The sequence below is a fragment of the Podarcis gaigeae genome (assembly GCF_964106915.1).
Source record: "Podarcis gaigeae genome assembly, chromosome: 14".
Classification (NCBI taxonomy): Eukaryota; Metazoa; Chordata; class Lepidosauria; order Squamata; family Lacertidae; genus Podarcis; species Podarcis gaigeae.
The window spans coordinates 34,975,031-34,993,032 of record NC_139690.1 but is presented as its reverse complement, the minus strand read 5'-3'; the positions used below and the strand labels follow the sequence as shown (position 1 = coordinate 34,993,032).

General features: G+C 48.5%; 1 protein-coding gene across 2 annotated transcripts in view; it reads right to left on the bottom strand.

The window, feature by feature from the left end:
- SEPTIN12 (septin 12) overlaps nt 1-18,002 on the bottom strand; it is a 76,298-nt gene that overhangs the window by 10,979 nt on the left and 47,317 nt on the right. For both annotated transcript variants that reach the window (XM_083710829.1, XM_083710830.1), the window contains exons 4-7: nt 13,839-14,027; nt 7,347-7,475; nt 5,069-5,150; nt 3,936-4,073 (exon numbers count right to left, since the gene is read on the bottom strand). In XM_083710829.1, coding sequence (XP_083566955.1) covers nt 3,936-4,073; nt 5,069-5,150; nt 7,347-7,475; nt 13,839-14,027 — 538 coding nt within the window. The remainder of the gene's footprint in view (nt 1-3,935; nt 4,074-5,068; nt 5,151-7,346; nt 7,476-13,838; nt 14,028-18,002) is intronic.

Sequence of the window (18,002 nt, the reverse complement as noted above, 5' to 3'; positions counted from 1 at the left end):
TAGGAAAGACGCCACTCTCTGCTTCTGAGCTGCGGTGGATAAATCAAGACGAGCTGCATGCTTTTCTTTAATCGCGACCATTTGCTAATCAGCGTTCTCTGAACGGATTGCTCTTTCCCGTAAACTCATGTAACTAATTTTAATGGGGAGCCTAAAATTGCTGAAGAATTGATGCTTTTGAATTATGGTGCTGGAGGAGACTCTTGAGAGTCCCATGGACTGCAAGAAGATCAAACCTCTCCCTTCTGAAGGAAATCAGCCCTGAGTGCTCACTGGAAGGACAGATCCTGAAGCTGAGACTCCAATACTTTGGCCACCTCATGAGAAGAGAAGACTCCCTGGAAAAGACCCTGATGTTGGGAAAGATGGAGGGCACAAGGAGAAGGGGACGACAGAGGACAAGATGGTTGGACAGTGTTCACGAAGCTACCAGCATGAGTTTGACCAAACTGCAGGAGGCCGTGGAAGACAGAAGTGCCTGGAGTGCTCTGGTCCATGGGGTCACAGGAGACGGACACAACTAAACGACTAAACAACAACAACAAAAATCTGATACAGAAGGTCTTGCCCCTGACACGGAAGAGTCAGCCTTGACTCCTTCCCAAAATCATGCTATGAAGAAATCTGAGCAAGGGCTTCTTGGTACCATTGGAAGCCTCAGTCTACTGGCCTGCATGCTTGGTGTTTGCAAAAGAGTTGTTGCTTGGAGTCATGTGCCCTGGGCTCTTGCGGTCTAAGGCAAGGGGTGGCAGGGGGCCTTTGGAATTGGGAGCATGGAAGGCAGGGAGACCAACAATAGGTGCAGCCAGAGCCAATGACAGGTGGAGCCAACTAATTCTAGTTTGGCCTCTGTTCATGTCACTCCTGATGAACTCTACAAGGCCAACAACCAAGACTGAGAAAGGAAGCAGCCAAGGCTGTAAATGAGCAGGAAGGGAGGTGAGGGCTGGCTGAGGGCAGACTGAGGTTGGTAGGGCATTAGGAAACAGGCCAGTCTCCGCAGGGCAGGGATGAGGAACTGGATTTGGCTACTGGGCTGGTCCCTCCCCTCCTCGAACCCTGCAGGTCCCTCTGGCAGGTAGCCACCCACCTGTCAATCGCCTGATGTCATCAAGTGTTTTTCCTTCCTCCTGCATGGTTTATTTTATTAAAGATTTTCTTGATTTACAAGAGTGTGTGCAATGTCTCTCTCTCGCATTCCCCCCCCCCATGTAATATTTTTACAAATCAGTTTCATTTGTTGACACAGCCAACCACAAATGAACAACCACACCCTAGGCCAACCCCAACCTTTCTCACCACCAAAGGAACACAAGTGAACTGCAAAGAACCTGCACAAGCAACGCTGACACCAAACCAAACCCTACATATAGTAAGTAAAATAGAAACATCGCCACCCGACCTCACCCCCCCACCTCTTTCCCCCTTTTCTTCCTCCTGCATGGTTTGAAATCAAACTGCGTAGGGATCTGTGGATACTGCTGATCACCTCACCATGGCGCTTGCAAACCCTGCTTTTGGCAGGAAGCCACATTCTGAAAGAAGCAAGGGGCCCACAGCACAGAGAAGGCACAACTTCTCATTGGAATCACCTCTAGACAAAACGTAAGCTTTGGAATCAGGTGGCAGCTGGCTGCAGGGCGTTCAGTGGGGCTGTGCTGGGAGGGATGGCCATTTATTTTGCCTCCCAGCCAGTGATGCAGTCATGGGAAGCTCAAGACCCATTACTATTTTTGTAGTAGGATCCCTGTCGCCAGTGCCCCAGAGCTGCCCAATCAGCATGAAAAGGGGGGGGGTCTTCTTTTTTAAGCCACTGAGAAGAAGTCATGTCAACCTTTGTGCTGATTAGAGCCAATCAGAGTGAGAGGAGTTGAGTCAGTCACAGAGGATTGGCTCCTAGGGTCACTCTGGAGAAGGCGTCAGGAAGAACGCCAAGGAGTTTTTTCTGTATGCTCCAAAGCCAAGCACCTAGGGACACTGAAAACACAAGGGGTGCTCCAGATTCAAGAGCACAGTGCGCATGTTCTGTTTCATACAACGGAACATCCAAAGTCGCGCCGAAAGAAGATATCGGAGCACTCCAAATCAGTTGCCCATGCAGGTGCTGAAAGGCAACTGTTATGTACTGAGTTGAATAGGATCTAAAAGGCAGCAGTCTGATTGGTCCTAGAACAATAGGGTCCAGAATGCAGCAGTCTGATTGGTCCTAGAACAATAGGGTCCAGAATGCAGCAGTCTGATTGGTCCTAGAACAATAGGGTCCAGAATGCAGCAGTCTGATTGGTCCACAGGAGCCACCCAATCCAGCTCCAGGTGGAAGTGAATCCGCAACCTGATTGGCCTACAGGTGAATCCTGGAATTAGCCAACCACGTGGGGCCCATTGTGTAAATAATGTATATAAAGCAGACATTATGGGGGAACTTCCATTCCTCCTCACCACTATGAGCAGAATAAAGAGCATGAAATCCACTCTCAACTCCGAGTACATTTCAGCAACACACGGAGATCTGCACTGATTGTTGCAATGCATCCCTCATGGCTATTATTTAATAATTATGTAATTATTATATAATCTTAGAAGGGGCATGCTGTGAGGGGGTATGGCTGTGACTACCAGAAGTACACGTCATTCTGGATTTGCCACTACACCACGGCTCTCAGCCCACGCCCACTGCAAGAGCAAGGTGTCCTGGGAGCGTTCTCACCTCCCTCAGTGACTGAGAGCACTCCCTGCCCCACCCCTCCAGCAGCCCACTCCTCTCTCTCGGAAGCCAATGGATTCTTGGCCTCAATGCAACTTTCTCCTCCCACCTATGCTGGGTGGAGCAGGGAGAATGGCAAAGAAGCAGCTGTGGGACAGATGTTGGGAAAGGAGCAATGGGGCCAACGGTACCCACACACGGAGGCAGAGGAGGGGATGGGGGACAAGGAGCCTGGCAGACATTTTTATGAGTTTGTTTCAACTGAAAGTGACAGGCATTCCTGGAAGGTACGAAGGCATGCCCAAGTCAGCCCCGATGTGCTTCTCTGTGGTGCCCGCAGGCTCAGCTGATGGACATTATTATGATTATTTATTATATTTCCTGCAATTATTACTTTTTTGCACCAAGGGGTCTCAAAGCAACTTACAGAATGGAAGTAGAAAAAGCAAAGGCTTTCAAACCAGACACACCAAGGGGCAGGGTGAGGCCTAATATAAATTTCCAAAAGCAGACTTCATAGTGTCTACACTGTTTTTTCTCTCGACTCGGGGGGCAAATGGGGAACCTGTGGCCTTGCAAATGCCCACCAGCCCCATCCAGCATCGCTGGAGACAGGCTCCCACAACCTCTGGAGGGCCACAGGATCCCAGTCCTGCCCTACACTCTGTTGCAAGGAAAGTGACAACACCTGCAATATGTTATCTGGACCGATGGAGGGTGGGGGTGATAGACAGAAAGGCAGCCTACTCTTCCCTGGCTGATTCCTTCCTGAGTAACTTTGTCTGTGGGTTTTCTCTCAGGCTTTTCATATTCTTGCCATGGCCACCCTTTTGTTAACCTCTTGACTCCATGACGGCTACATGTAAGCTTGTGGTTGCTTGCTAAGAGTACTAAGACTTAAGTTTCTTTATCTTTAAGGAATAACATCAACTCCTGATAGCCGGAACACGGGAAGTCATTCAAAAATATCCGATTAATTGGCTTTTTTGATTGTATTATGATTTGGTATTGTATTCATGTGGCCTCCGTTGGATTTTTATGAATGAAAAATAAATTATTATTTTTTAAAAAAGTTTATTTATCCTTTCCACCAGCTGTTTTACTAAACTACTTATTTCTGCGCTCTCTCTCTCTCTCTAATTCCAACAAACCCAAGTATGCCTGATGATAACGAAATAAGAGTATCTTTAATGCAAGATCTTCTTCACCCCCGCCTGCAAGAAGGGCTTACCAGTGACCCGTTGGTGGCACGAAATATACACAGGCGTGGACTCGGGTGTCGGGGATCTTCCGTTTGCGGTTAATGAGGATCTCTTCTCTCAGGTATCGCTCATACTGGTCGTTGATATATTCGATGATTGGGTCCCAGCTATGGGGAAGGAGAGAGGGTGATTCTTATGCTCAGAGGAAATTCTCCCTTCAAGTCGCTCCTCTCCTAGCATGTGAGAGAGGAAAACCATGTCTGGGAACTCTGGAGGAAGGAGAACAGGCAGTGGTGTGGGGAATGATTTGGAGTAGAGAAACTCTGCAGTATAAATGAGGTTAAGCACACCCTTCCGCCATCACCTCTCTGTTCAGAACAGGGGTCAGCAACCTTTTTCAGCCGTGGGCCAGTCCACTGTCCCTCAGACCATGTGGTGGGCCGGACTATATTTTGAAAAAAAATCAAAATGAACGAATTCCTATGCCCCACAAATAACCCAGAGATGCATTTTAAATAAAAGCACACATTCTCCTCATGTAAAAACATGCTGATTCCTGGACCATCCTCGGGCCAGATTGAGAAGGCGAGTGGGCCGCATACGGCCCACGGGCCTTAGGTTGCCTACCCCTGGTTCAGAATCACCCCTAAGAAAAGAAAGTTTCACATGCACATATCCTCGTAGCAACAGTTTTGGAGTAGAAGGCTCTGGTTTGTGCATTTCTTCAGAAATCAGGTGTGCTATGCTCACACAGTGGCAAATTCAGGTTGTGTGGCTCTAGTCGATTGGGAAGACTTGTGCATCTGCACCCCCCCAAAAAAGATTGGACTTTGTGCACTAAGGAAAGTGGGGGGGGGGTGCACTGAAAGGGTGTGATGATGACACTTGCTTTGATGCAATGCTGTATTACAAAGAAATCTGAACAAATGCTCAAAAATAGTGGACAGCGTCCCATCTCCCTGGAAACAAATCATGAAGAATGTTTGAGAAACAGTTTGTCCGGAAGCAAACCCCAATTTATAAAAGGCAAAAGATAGAAGCCCCACCGATGTTTCACCACCACCTCAGAAACACTTTTAACGGTTGTGTTGTTTCCACTCCTAGTGCAGCCCCCCTTTCCCCAAGAAAGAGAAGTGAAGCAGCAATCAGGTCTCTCTCATACCAGTTTTGATTGTTAATCTGATCCCCAAATCCTGGCGTGTCTGTCACCGTCAGCTTCATCTTCACACCCTTCTCTTCAACAACTGTTGGGAAACAGAGCGAAACGGTGTTAGTTCACTGCCTCTGAGGGGCCCTTCTCATCCCAAAGGGAAGCTCGCCTGCTTCCTTCTCGCAAAATGTGGCAAACTGAAGTTAAAATTTGAAATGTGAAAAACAGAGCAAAACTGATGGATTTATCCTGCCTTCTCTAACACAGAAGTCTCTCTCACATACATGGCTTCCATAGAGCTGCTCAGAGACTCACTGCGCCCCCCCATGCCCTCTTCCCCTCCCTCCCTGGAGTAAGAGAGGATTCTTCCCCATTTTGCCTATCCAATTTGACTGCAGACACTTTGGGCTCTAAACTTCCACTTGTTCTGTGCACTGAAAACATCGGATTGAGCGGTTTTCTGCTTGTCCTTTCCTTTTTATAGTTTACTGCATAAATAAATTTTGTTGTTGTTGTTTTAAAAATATAAGAAGGGTTTGCATGAAATGCACAAGTGCTAATTTATATGCACAGATGCAAAGGAGGCATAGAATTTAAACAGAATGGCAATTCATCTCACCAGAACAGCCAGGTGATCCTGTCTCCCTTCTCTCATGCTAATCAATTCCATCAGCTCATGTGCTTTCCAAATTTTTGTTAGCCATTCTTTCACTGTTGGTGGCGACCCATTCCCCCCCCACCCCCCATTTTGTACCACAAGTATGTGAGCAGCTGCTATTAAATTCCACATTAACTCTTTATGTTTTATTTGTGGAGCTAACTCGCCTAATAAAATTATCAGGGAATCCAATGTAAGATGTTATTGACGACTTTGTCTTTACTACCACTCCCTAAAAGATTGATTTATTCATTGCATTGCATTTTACTCAGAATATTTATACACTGCCTTCAGCAGAGCTTCTAAGACTGAGATGGGGTTCTCAGGGCTAGGAGACAAACGTGGCCCCAAAGGCCCTTCCATCTGGTCCCAGCATCCAAAGCTCCCATTGTTCTAGGTGCATTTTGCGACAGGGAATTTCCTTAACGCAAGCAGTATCTGAGCTCTGGGCATAGTACAGTGGTACCTTGGTTTAAGAACAGATTAGTTTATGAACAACTTGAATTAAGAACGCTGCGAACCTGGAAGTAGGTGTTTTGGTTTGTGAACTTTGCCTTGGAAGCAGAACATGTTTCGCTTCCTGTTGAGTGTGTTCCGTTTGTAAACTGAGTCCCCCGCTGCTATGAGAAAGCATGCCTTGATTTAAGAATGCTTTGGTTTAAGAATGGACTTCCGGATTAAGTTCGTAAACCAAGGTGCCACTGTACTGCGCCTAAGATTTCAGATTAAAAGTGCCACTGTGGGAAGGAAAGGAGGACCTTTTTCTGCCTCCTCACTTCCAACCACTCTCTGAAGACTGGAGAGGACACCCCTCTTAAGAATATTAGGGGGGTGGGCAGGGGAAATATGGGTTTGTGTTTTGCAGGCTTAAGATGAGGACTAGACCGTGTGAAAAATGAACATAATATTTTAGCTGCAGTTCATTCATTTTCAGCTTTGTATTCTTGTTATAAAAAAGCGTGTCTAGACATTCTGTTGTTGTGCCCATAACCTTGGTTTAAGGTGCCATTTAACTCCTAGTTTTCACCTCTCAGTTTCTAACACTGTCTGGACCTCAGAGCTCTCCTTAGGCCACGCCCCCTCCTAAGCCCACCCCTCAAGTCTTGATTGGCATTCCCCCCCCCCAAAAAAAACAACCAAGTGATTTTGCTAGGCTGGAATGTGTTCTTGAACCCTGAGAGTTATTCTTGCTTGCCTCAATGGAGGACAGAGAAGGGGGAGTGTGAAATGTGAACTAAAATGTGAACTAAAAAAGTATGGGAATGAGGGCTAATAGTAGGACAAAAGGAGCCACACTAGGTAAATAATGAGTTTATTAAGATTGTGGCTAGCAAGTACAGGAGAGAAGGGGAAGCAGATGTTTCCCTCAGAACACTGTAAGTGAAAAGAGGAGGCAGCGTGGTATACTGTCACAGTGTCGGACTAGGAACTGGGAGACCAGGGTTCAAATCCACACTCAGCCATGAAGCTCACTGCGTGATCTTGAGCCAGTCACACACTCTCAGCCTACGTCACAGGGTTGTTAGGAAGATAAAATGGGAAGGGGGAGATTCATGGATGCTGGCTTGAGTTCCTTGGAAGGGAGGTGCGATATAAATGTAATAACGATAATAATTCCGCCAGGGTCCTCACCGCGAGTGACGGAGAGCAGCTGCAAGGTCTTGGGAATGCATTCCTCATAACCGGAGCCTGTCGGTTTCCGGCTGACCTTGGATTTGAAGAGCGTGTTCACCATGGTGGACTTGCCGAGGCCACTTTGACCTGCGGGTAAAAGGGCAGAGGAAGAGACGGCTGTGAAACCAAACCTAATACATTGGCGGCCTTCAGATCTCAGAAGGGCTCTTGCATGGGAGAAGATGGAACAAGCATGTTCTTCATTGCTCCAGGGAGGCGGGATTAGAGCAGAGATGGCTAAGAGACCAATTTCAGTGAAATCAGAGACCCTTATTCCCCTCCCAGAGCGACAATCCCCTGGAAACTCTGGAAATTGTAGCACTCTGAGGGGAACAGAGGAGTCTCCTTACAACCCTCAGCTCCCTTAACAAACTACAGCTCCCATAATTCTTTGGGGGGAAGCCCCGGCTTTAAATCATAGGGCTTTAAATGTTTGACGTGGGTGTGGCCTTGCTTGTCTTGGGCTCTGGCTCCACCTAGTGTTGGTCTCCCTGCCATCTGCCCTACAAGTCTCAACTGGCACATTTCAAGGGCAAGCAGCCAGAGGGATGAACAGAAAACTGTAAGCTAAGGAGCACAATCCCACCTGGCCAGGACCCCAGGGAGACCTCCTTGGATGAAGACCCATGAGAAGAACCTGGGTACCAGGAAAAACCTGCTGCAGTCCTAAGGCAACTTGGAGTACTTTGGCCAACCTGGTGCCCTCCAGATGATGTTGGACTACAACTCCCATAATCCCTTGCCATTGGTCATGCTGGCTGGGGCTAATCAGATGGAGTCCAGCATCTGGAGTGCCACAACTTGAGGGACACTAGTCTAATGGGCATCTTGTCTGCTCCCCTGATGACACCTTCAAATACATACCAAAACCCTGATATGTCTTTGTTATGTACTGAAGTTCTCACCCTGGGCCAGCAGGGGGATACTGTAGATAGTTATGCAAATGAAGGATTGAAAGTGACGTTCAGTGACTGGATAGTTTGTATGCAAATGAAGGATCGAAAGTGACGTTCAGTGATTGGATAGTTTTAGAAAATGGCAACAGTTACATTGTTCTGGAGCTCTATATAAGCAGGCTGACTGAGCTCCTCAGTTCTGTTCCAGCTTACAAATAAAGAGCTGCTTTGGAAGAATCGCTGTGTCGTCTGCTATGTCTACCCACAACTTAACAGTCTTGACCCTTGATTTCCGCCATGGCCCCGACTTCAAAAGTTGAAGGAAATTAACAGCGGCGAAAAGCTGGGTCTTCTGCCTCATTCTGTGACCCTGATCCAAATCCCTCATTTCTCCACAGCTGCTTTTGGGGGTTCCTGGCTGGGTGAGACCGTACCCCATAGCTTACAGTTTTCTGTTCATCTCTGTGGCTCCTTGCCTTTGAAATGTGCTGGTTTTATCATCATGTCTTATCACCACCACCACCATCATTCTGTTATTCCATTGCACATATCTGTGTAGGAGGAAGGAAGCTCTGGAATGATGTCAAAACATCTTTCATCAAGTGGAAGGGAAAGGGAGGAGAATCTCCCATTAGTTTGCCTGATGATGGATGCAGTGGAACCCAGAAGCTTGCATACTCTGCAACCCACCTCAGCTGTTCACACCTAAGATGCTAAAATGTTTGGTAAAATGTTACTACAAATGTTTGAGAGCCATCTTTATCCACTATGCATGAAACACAACGGCGTTGCTGGTTTTGTCTCTCTCACTTCTTTTAAAAACCCAAATGTTGACTGGGCCTCTCCTTGTCTCTTGTTTACTTCACGCTCTCCCCCGAGAGGGCTTATCTGGCTTGATAGGGCTTTCCTCTCCCTGTCACAGGCAGCTCCAATCTGCCCCCCCATGCTGCCCCCTCCACAAGCACAAACACACCCCTTTTAAGTTCAAAAATGTCAAACTTCTCCGCACGGAAAAAAAATGTTTCCCAGGATTGATTGAAACCAGATGTGCAGCCTCCAGAAAGGGTCGGAGGAGTCACAGCTGGAACAGCTTTTTGCTTTCCTGGTCCTCTATTCCAATTGCCCATCGTGGCTGGATTGCTTTGGTACAGCCGGAAGGGCGCTTGGGCAGACGTCCAGCCTTGATGCCCTACTGATGGGACAAGGACAAGATCAGGACCGAGAGGGGGTGAAGGAAGAGGCTCCCTCTTTTAGTTATGATGGGGAAGAACTGTGGCAGAGCATCTTTCAGTTCCCAGCATCTCCACATTAAGACTGGGAGAGACTCTTGCCTGAAACCCTGAAGAGTCACTGCCAGCAAGAGTAGTTCAGAGGTGGGGAACTTTAGCCATTCAGTCTAATTCGGCCGAGCATGGGTCCCAGTTTGGCCCAGGAAGTCACCCCTCCAAACCCACGCCCAAGAGTTGCCTCAAGGTGCGCTACTGACTGTCCATTGGCAAGTGTTATGTACTGTTGAATAGGATACAAAATGCAGCAGTCTGACTGGTCCTAGAACAATGCAGCAGTATGATTGGTCTGCAGGAGCCACCCAATCCAGCTCCAGATGGAAGTGAATCCACAACCTGATTGGCCTACAGGAGAATTCCGGAATTAGCCAATCACGTGCAGCCCATTGTGTAAATAATGTATATAAAGCAGATACTTTGGGGAAACATTCATTCCTCCTCACCACTATGAGCTGAATAAAGAGCATGAAATCCACTCTCGACTCTGAGTATATGAGGCTGTCACTACCCATAAGCTGACTGAGAGTACACCTGTGGAGACTGGCTGTATGTACTGTGGAGCTTGCCTAGGGGAACCCAATAGCACAGCCAACCCCCGCAGAAAGCAGGTGGGAAGTTATTGCTGATCAGCCGATAGGCAGCAACTTCGACCCTTCAGTATTTTGTAGGAGCGATTCAAGCACATCCTGGAAATTTAGGTTTCTGAAACTAAAGTGGACTAATGTGCTGGTGCAACAAACCCACTTGACAACAGGCTTTTTGCAGTTAGGAAAGTGATGGTGAAAAGGAATGAAAATTGTGGGATGAACAAACGATAAAGAAGAAGATGCATTGTCGCCACCCAAGCAAATCAGGGTGAATTCAAGATGAATGCTCGTTGGCATGTAACCACCCTGTAAATAAATCAGAAGGGATGCGCCATGCAGACTGGATATAGTCTAACCCGGATGTATGTTTTGTGGAAGCAAATCAGGATGGATGCTCACTAAACAGGTCATCTGGAGGGTTGCTGAATAAGATCCAGAGGTGGCGTTACCAGATATCTGCCAGAGCTCTTTTCTTGTTGTGCCTTGCTGCAAATTGTGTGGATCTTTATTTATTTATTTTGGACATGGTTGTTTCTCATCTACATTTCTCCCACAGATGGAATGGTTGGTCTGGCTCTTAGATACTTTACCCTTCTTGGGAGAACTTTTAAATGAACAGGTGTGTTTATTAGGCGGTGCGGCAAAACTTCCTTCCTTCCTTCCTTCCTTCCTTCCTTCCTTCCTTCCTTCCTTCTCTCTCTCTCTGCCTGATGTTAGGGCCAGTCCTGGGAAAGAGGGTGGCCCAGTGAAATGACTATAAGGTCCTTTAGGCAGCAAAATGTCTTGGGCTGGCCTTGCCTGTTCCCCTGTTTCTGTTAAGTACGGTGGGGTTGGTCAGGGAGGAGATCAGGGAGCCATGATGGAAATCCTCTTTAACCCCTTTCTGGCTTTCTGGGGTTTTGCTAGGTGTTCCCTGCACAGGTCCATGTCTCCTTTTGCAACCCTAAGAATGTGTGTGTGTGTGTGTGTGTGCGTTTAAAAAAGTTGAAATTATTTGAAAGTTGAAATCTGCCATTTTTCTGCGCTGATTCATGGGGCAGATGCCCACAGCCAAGGGGATGTTTCAGTGGTGAATGTGTGTCCTTTCCTCATCTTTTGTGGGATCAAAGAGATGATGCACACCTGTCCTAACTCATGAGCGAGGCATATATTCTTCCTAGCCAACCCCCTCTCCTCTTATCCACTAGGGCCTACAGCCCCTGGCATCTCAGGCCCATCTATTTAGCAAGACAGCCAAGAGCCAAACCCATTTGTCTTGTAGCTGAAGTCCTCCTGGGAAAAAAAAAAAATCTCTCGAAAGAGTCTGTCTCCTTGCACCTGTTCTATCAGTTCCTCCTGGACAGGGAAATCCATGATGGGGATTTATCTGACATCTTGCGTGCTGCAGCATTTGCTCAGCACGTCTTCTTCTTCTTTTTTTAAAAAAATCTTATCCCCATAATCCTCCCGACTTTCTTCCCTCGAGGATGTTTCAGGCCCCAAACAAAATCATTCTTCTTATTTGGGATTTGCTTTTTTGGCATCTCCGTACTGGCTTCTGGCTTTTGATCTGGAAATATTTATTGCCGAGCGCATCGCAGGGTTGTGGCGGAGGGTGTGTGTGTGTGTGTGTCTTTGGAGGAGCGCTCTGGACAAAGCCTTTGTCTGCATGGAGGCCAAGGAGAAGAAATTCCAGGAGGCTGGATGGTGGGAAAGGGCACGAGGTTGCTAGGAAAGAGTTAGAGGGTTTGCACGGCAGGCGAGGAGTCCCAGGGAAAAAAAAATACACAAAAAGCCTCAGAGCGTCTCCCCCTCCCCACTAACCCAAAGGACGCTGCAGAAGGCCAGCTGCAACACTAAAGGTAGTTCAAAGCTTCCATATTTGAGGGTAGCGACTCATGGCCTCTGGGGTAGCACAATGAAAGGGACTAGCAGCTTCTATGAAAGGGAGCCGGACTATGTCCTCTCCAGATTCTGCCCTCCATCCATTTTTAGTGAGTGTATTCTGCAACAAGCCACTTACGCAATAATAGTGATAGATTTATACTGGGCCATGGGGTGTATGGGGTGTTAGGGGAGGGGTAGTACCTCTGGTGGGTGACATGTCATGCTCCTCCTGGGGTAATTTGTTCACCTTTGGTCACCCCACCCAGGACTTAGCTCTCACTTGAAGCTGTCAGCATGTGACAGCGGCCACACCCTGGGAGACAGCTTTGACTGGTTGGCTAAATTAGGTGAGGATAGCCGATGGGGCTCAGTCTTGTAGGACATCTTGGGGAGAAGAAAAGGCCCAGGAGTAATCCCTACACAAATACCTGCCAAAGGTATCGTTCTGCTTTCCTTTGGACGACATCGGCAAGGCCAAAAGAGAGCCCAGGACCTCCATGCATGCTGCCCAGGCTTATGTGCCAGGGAAGTCACATTGGTGCTGAAAACACAAAGTTCAACTTCACCCCCAGAGGCATACTACATTGTCTTTCGAGATAGATGGATGCCAACACAAAAATTATTGTGCATTGTAGGACTCAGAGAAGTGCACATTTTTAAGGAGGGCTGTGTTCTGGTTCACATACCTTTCTGGAACGTGCAAATTAAGTGGGTTCACCTTGAAATGCGAGCTGAATCAAATTTCTTCTGCTCCTTATTCTCAGACAGAGTCCTCTCCCCCTTTTTATCCTCCCCCTGGCTTTCTCCCAAATGCTGGTCTTTTCTTTATTCATCCTTTCACACATGAGCTCAGCTTTACAGCTGCAGGCACTCGGCCTGCCCTTTGCCCAGTTGCATCTCCAGGGACGCCAAATTCTGCCGTGTCAACAGATTTGCTGGGGAGGCCTGGAGACGGTGACCATGACGTGGGCAGAGGAGAAAGACGGTGCCTCCATTTCCTTGCCCACGCTTTCCCCTGCTGAGGGGAAACTACGAGCAAACTCAGCCTCCTGAGCTCTCGACACCTGCGATGCTCTAAAAGCCTTCCAGGGGAGGAAGTTCACAACACAGCCTTCATCCTGGCCTCAAGAGAGGGTTGGCTGTGGTCCTGTGTTATGGAGCACAGCCCTCTATTTGAAGGCCTTCTGAAATGCTGCCTGGTCCAAGTCTGCCTTAAAGGTCAGGCACTCGAAGAAGAAGATGAAGAGTTTGGATTTGATATCCCACTTTATCACTACCCTAAGGAGTCTCAAAGCAGCTAACATTCTCCTTTCCCTTCCTCCCCCACAACAAACACTCTGTGAGGTGAGTGGGGCTGAGAGACGTCAGAGAAGTGTGACTGGCCCAAGGTCACCCAGCAGCTGCATGTGGAGGAGTGGGGAAGCGAACCCGGTTCCCCAGATTACGAGACTACCGCTCTTAACCACTACACCACAGGTCACTTATCCACAGCATCTGGACTACAGACTTAGCAATTGCAAAGGTTCCCTGATCACAGTTTTCCCTGCTAGGATGAAATGCATTGCATTTCTATTTAAAGGGTGATAATTATTTCTAAATATGCACCCCTCTCTCTCTCTCTCTCTCTCTCTCTCTCTCTCTCTCTGTGTGTGTGTGTGTGTGTGTGTTTTAAAGACTTCCAGTGTACAGGGAGGCTCTTCTAAGGAGAACGAAGCTCTGGCATATCTCTCTCAGAATTAAGCACTGTGTCACCCCCCACGCCAGGCCTTCCCATCTGACGAAGCCTGAGGGTGGCTCACAGCACCTGCTACTCACCTACAACCATGATGTTGAATTCGAAGCCGGTCTTCATGGTCTTGATCCGCATCTGGTCCATCACGGCCTCAATCCCCACATAGCCAAAGAGCTTCTGGTCTCCTGTGCTAACGGAAGGGTCATCCCGGGATAGCTGCTCTCTTGCCGGCTGCTCCTCCATGCTCCTCCGCTGAGGCTCAGGGCTACTCTCTGAAAGCGGAAGAGAGAAGGGAAACCTGAACCAGATACTCCAGGTGGGACAGAAGTTCCTCCACGCGACTTACTCTTCCCCTTCTTCTCGATCCGGTTGCCCTGCTGTACTTCTGAGAATGAGTATTGTGCACAGAACAGAAAGTCAGTTTAACTGACCAAAGTGCTTTATTTCTCTCAGTCCCTTAAAACAGAGGGGTCTGTGAGCCACCAGCGGTCTGTGAGCTTCATTCAGGCAGTCCATGGCGTGTCAACAGCAAGTATTCATATTTATTTCTATCTGTATTCCAAATGCTTTCTTTTGTTTCCTATATTGTATTTTATTGCACTACAGCGCAAATTGGAATACAATGCAAGAAAAGAAGCAACATGGATACAATTAAACATCACACAGCACATTGCAGGCAAATAATAAAGAGGCCCGACAAGACCGCCTGCAATTTTCTAGTGGTCCGTATGTGTGCGCGCGTATGTGTGAGGTTTTTGGGAACTATTGTCCTAAAAGAAGCAGGGGTGCAGCTTTCAAGGAGACAGGGAGCCCAACGCTGAGCCAGGGCTGCCTACTCTTCCTATGTTCACCTACGGAACTCAAGGCCACAATACGAGATGATGGCCGCCAGCTGAAATGCTGTTCAAAGGGATTCAAATTCACGGAGGAGGAGGTTGAGGCTACATGCTGATGGCTGCTGGACACAATGGCAACAGGGAACCTCCGTGTTTGGGGTAGTCTATCTCTGAATATCTCTGAATGAGGGAGGCGGGTGGCACTGTGGGTTAAACCACAGAGCCTAGGACTTGCTGATCAGAAGGTCGGCGGTTCGAATCCCCGCAACGGGGTGAGCTCCCGTTGCTTGGTCCCTGCTCCTGCCAACCTAGCAGTTTGAAAGCACATCAAAGTGCAAGTAGATAAATAGGTACCGCTCTGGTGGGAAGGTAAACGGTGCTGCTCTGGTTTGCCAGAAACGGCTTAGTCATGCTGGCCACATGACCCGGAAGCTGTACGCCGGCTCCCTCGACCAATAAAGCGAGATGAGCACCGCAACCCCTGAGTCGGTCACGACTGGACCTAGTGGTCAGGGGTCCCCTTACCTTTACCTATCTCTGAATACCTGCTAGTGGGGAGCAACAGCTGGAGAAGGCCTTCTTGCCCTTCTCATGCGCTTCCTAAAGGCATCAGGTTGGCAAGCACAGGAATCAGGGGCGCTGGACTTTGGTCTGTATCCAGCAGGGCTCTTCTTTATATTCTCTTCCCCCTACAAGGTCTGTTGCAGCATTTGGGACATTTTAGTTGAGAGAAAAGGCTAGTAAGAGGGGACATGACAGAGGCATATAAAATGGCACGAAGGAATGGGTAAAGTTCTTCTCACTCTCTTGTAACACTTGTGGACGTCCAATGAAGCTACATGTTAGAAGATTCAGGATAGATGAAAGAAAGTCCTTCACAGAGCATGTATTGATGGCCACCAACTTGGATGGCTTTAAAAGAGGATTCCACAAATTCAGGGTGGAAAAAGCTACCAAGAGCTACCAGCCTCTGCTCCATGGACAGAGGCAAAAATTATTCTTAATACCAGTTGCTGGAAATCACAGGCAGGGAGAGGGCTCCTGTGCTCAGGTCCTGCGTTAGAGTTCCCCACAGGCATCTGGGTGGCTTCTGTGAGAACAGGATGCTGGACTAGGTGAGCCATTGGCCTGATCCAACAGGATCTTCTTATGTTCTTTCCCCACCACCTCCTATACTTATGTTTGCATGAGACCCGAGGAGAGAGTGCAAATCGTGTTTCAGTTCCACTGATTTAAATGTGTTTACTCTGAGTAGGCCTAGAATTGGATGCAGTCCCCCTGCTTCTTTTATCTCACTTCCAGAGAACCTCCCAAACTACCAGGGGAACTTTGCAAGGTAGGGATCTCTATTTGCCCCCTAGCCATGGGGCGAGGGGGAAAGGCCTTGAGAGCATCTGACAACTGCACTTCAGCAGGGCCTTAACCGCAGCCAAGGACACACAATCGCAATGTTCTGGAGTTGGAAAGGACCAAAGGAGTCATCTTCCAGCAATGCAGGAACCTTTTGTCCAACGTGGGGCTCGAACCCACAACCCTAAGATTCAGAGTCTCATGCTCTACTGACTGAGCTAGTATGAACATCTAGCTTAATGCTGTCTACACTGACTGGCAGAAACTCTCTAGGACTACTGGGAGATGCTGTAGACCAGGCATAGGCAAACTCAGCCCTCCAGATGTTTTAGGACTACAATTCCCATCACCCCTGACTACTGGTCTTGTTAGCTAGGGATGATGGGAGTTGTAGTCCCAAAACATCTGGAGGGCCGAGTTTGCCTATGCCTGCTGCAGATGGAACCTGGGGACACTGCATGCAAAATAAAAACACTACCACTGTGCTTCTCTCTAGCAACATAGGAAGCTGCCGTATACTGAGTCAGATCAAGTCTATCTAGCTCAGTATTGTCTATCTAGCTCAGTATTGCTCTCCAAAGTTAAAGGCAGGGATCTCTTCCAGCCCTGCCAGGAGCCCCTAGGGATCGAAACTGGGACCTTCAGCAAATGCTCTACCATGCAGTGATGACATCTTCGCTCTACTGAGTCAGACCTTTGCTACAACTAGCTCAGTGTTGGTTTGCTAGCCATCCTCCAACCTTTTCAGGCCCACTTTTAGCCCCAAATGTGCATATGGAGAGCCAGTTCTTAATTGCTTACCATATCGTTGCACAGCGGTAGTGCTGCTCTTGCGACCCAGTAGCGGATTCTGACTCCAACAGCTGGAGACCAATGGCCTGCCCTGACAGGCTGTGCTCCTACCCCAGGATTTCAGAAAGGGGTCCTACCTGGCGACGCCGGGAATTAAGACCTTTGCACGCAAAGCAGATTCTCTCCCATACAGCCGCAGCCCTTCCCTCTGCAGAGTCAAATCCCTGGTCCATCTAGCTCAGTATACTACCTACACAAGCCGGCAGCAGCAATCCAGGGTTACAGGCAGGGCTCTCTCCCAGTCCTACCTGGAGACGCCGGGGATTGAACCTGGGACCTTCCACATGCAAGGCCGGTGCTCTCCCTCTGAGCTAGGGCCCTTCCCCTGCAGCATGCTCATTGGGAAAGCAACCCAAAAGGGGAAGCGGATGAAGACATACAGCTCTACAACTTCCCTGGTAACGGCAGACCCCGGGGCTCGGAAGAGAAGCTCAGCAAACAGATTGGAATACGTAGCCAGGAGGTGTCAGTGGTAGGGGGCGGGGGGGGATCTCCACAGGGCTGTGCAGGGGGCTGGCAGTAAGCCAAGGGGTTTGGGAGCTCTGCCGAGGCAGCATCTTGCAGAGCAAGTGGAGATTTTCTCCCCCACCCCTCCAGGATCAGAGGGAGAGCGCTCTCCAGACAAGCAGACCCACACAGCCTTTCTCAATCTGTGGGTCCCCAGATGTTGTTGAACTACAACTCCCATCACCCCTAGCTAGCAAGGCCAGAGCTCAGGGATGATGGGAGTTGTAGTCCAACAACATCTGGGGACCCACAGGTTGAGAACCGCTGCGCTAGAAGTTCCTGCACCCTTTATGGGGAAGACACAACTCCAGCTGCAAATATACGCAGATATATGGGAAATGGGGGGGGGGGACTGGCCCAGGGGCATAACACAGCCCTTGGTGACCCTCTCTCTGGCCCTTGGGACTCTTCCCACACCCCTTTCCCCCAGGCTGCACCCTTTGCTGGTCTTACTTCATGCCCTCGTTGGGTGTTTACCTTTCCCTGAAAATGTGTCCTTGAACTTGCCAGGATAGAGGATAGAGAGGGAGCATCCATCCCCTCCAACACATCGAAGAGAAAAACCAGGACGCCATCTTCCTGTTTTTTCTTGTGAGAGCACAGCAAGATATTTTGGGTGCCACGATTTTGTGCAATTCTGCCCTGCGATTTCGCCTTTTAAAAAGTGCTTTTTTCAGGGGGAAATCATGTAAGATCACAGCG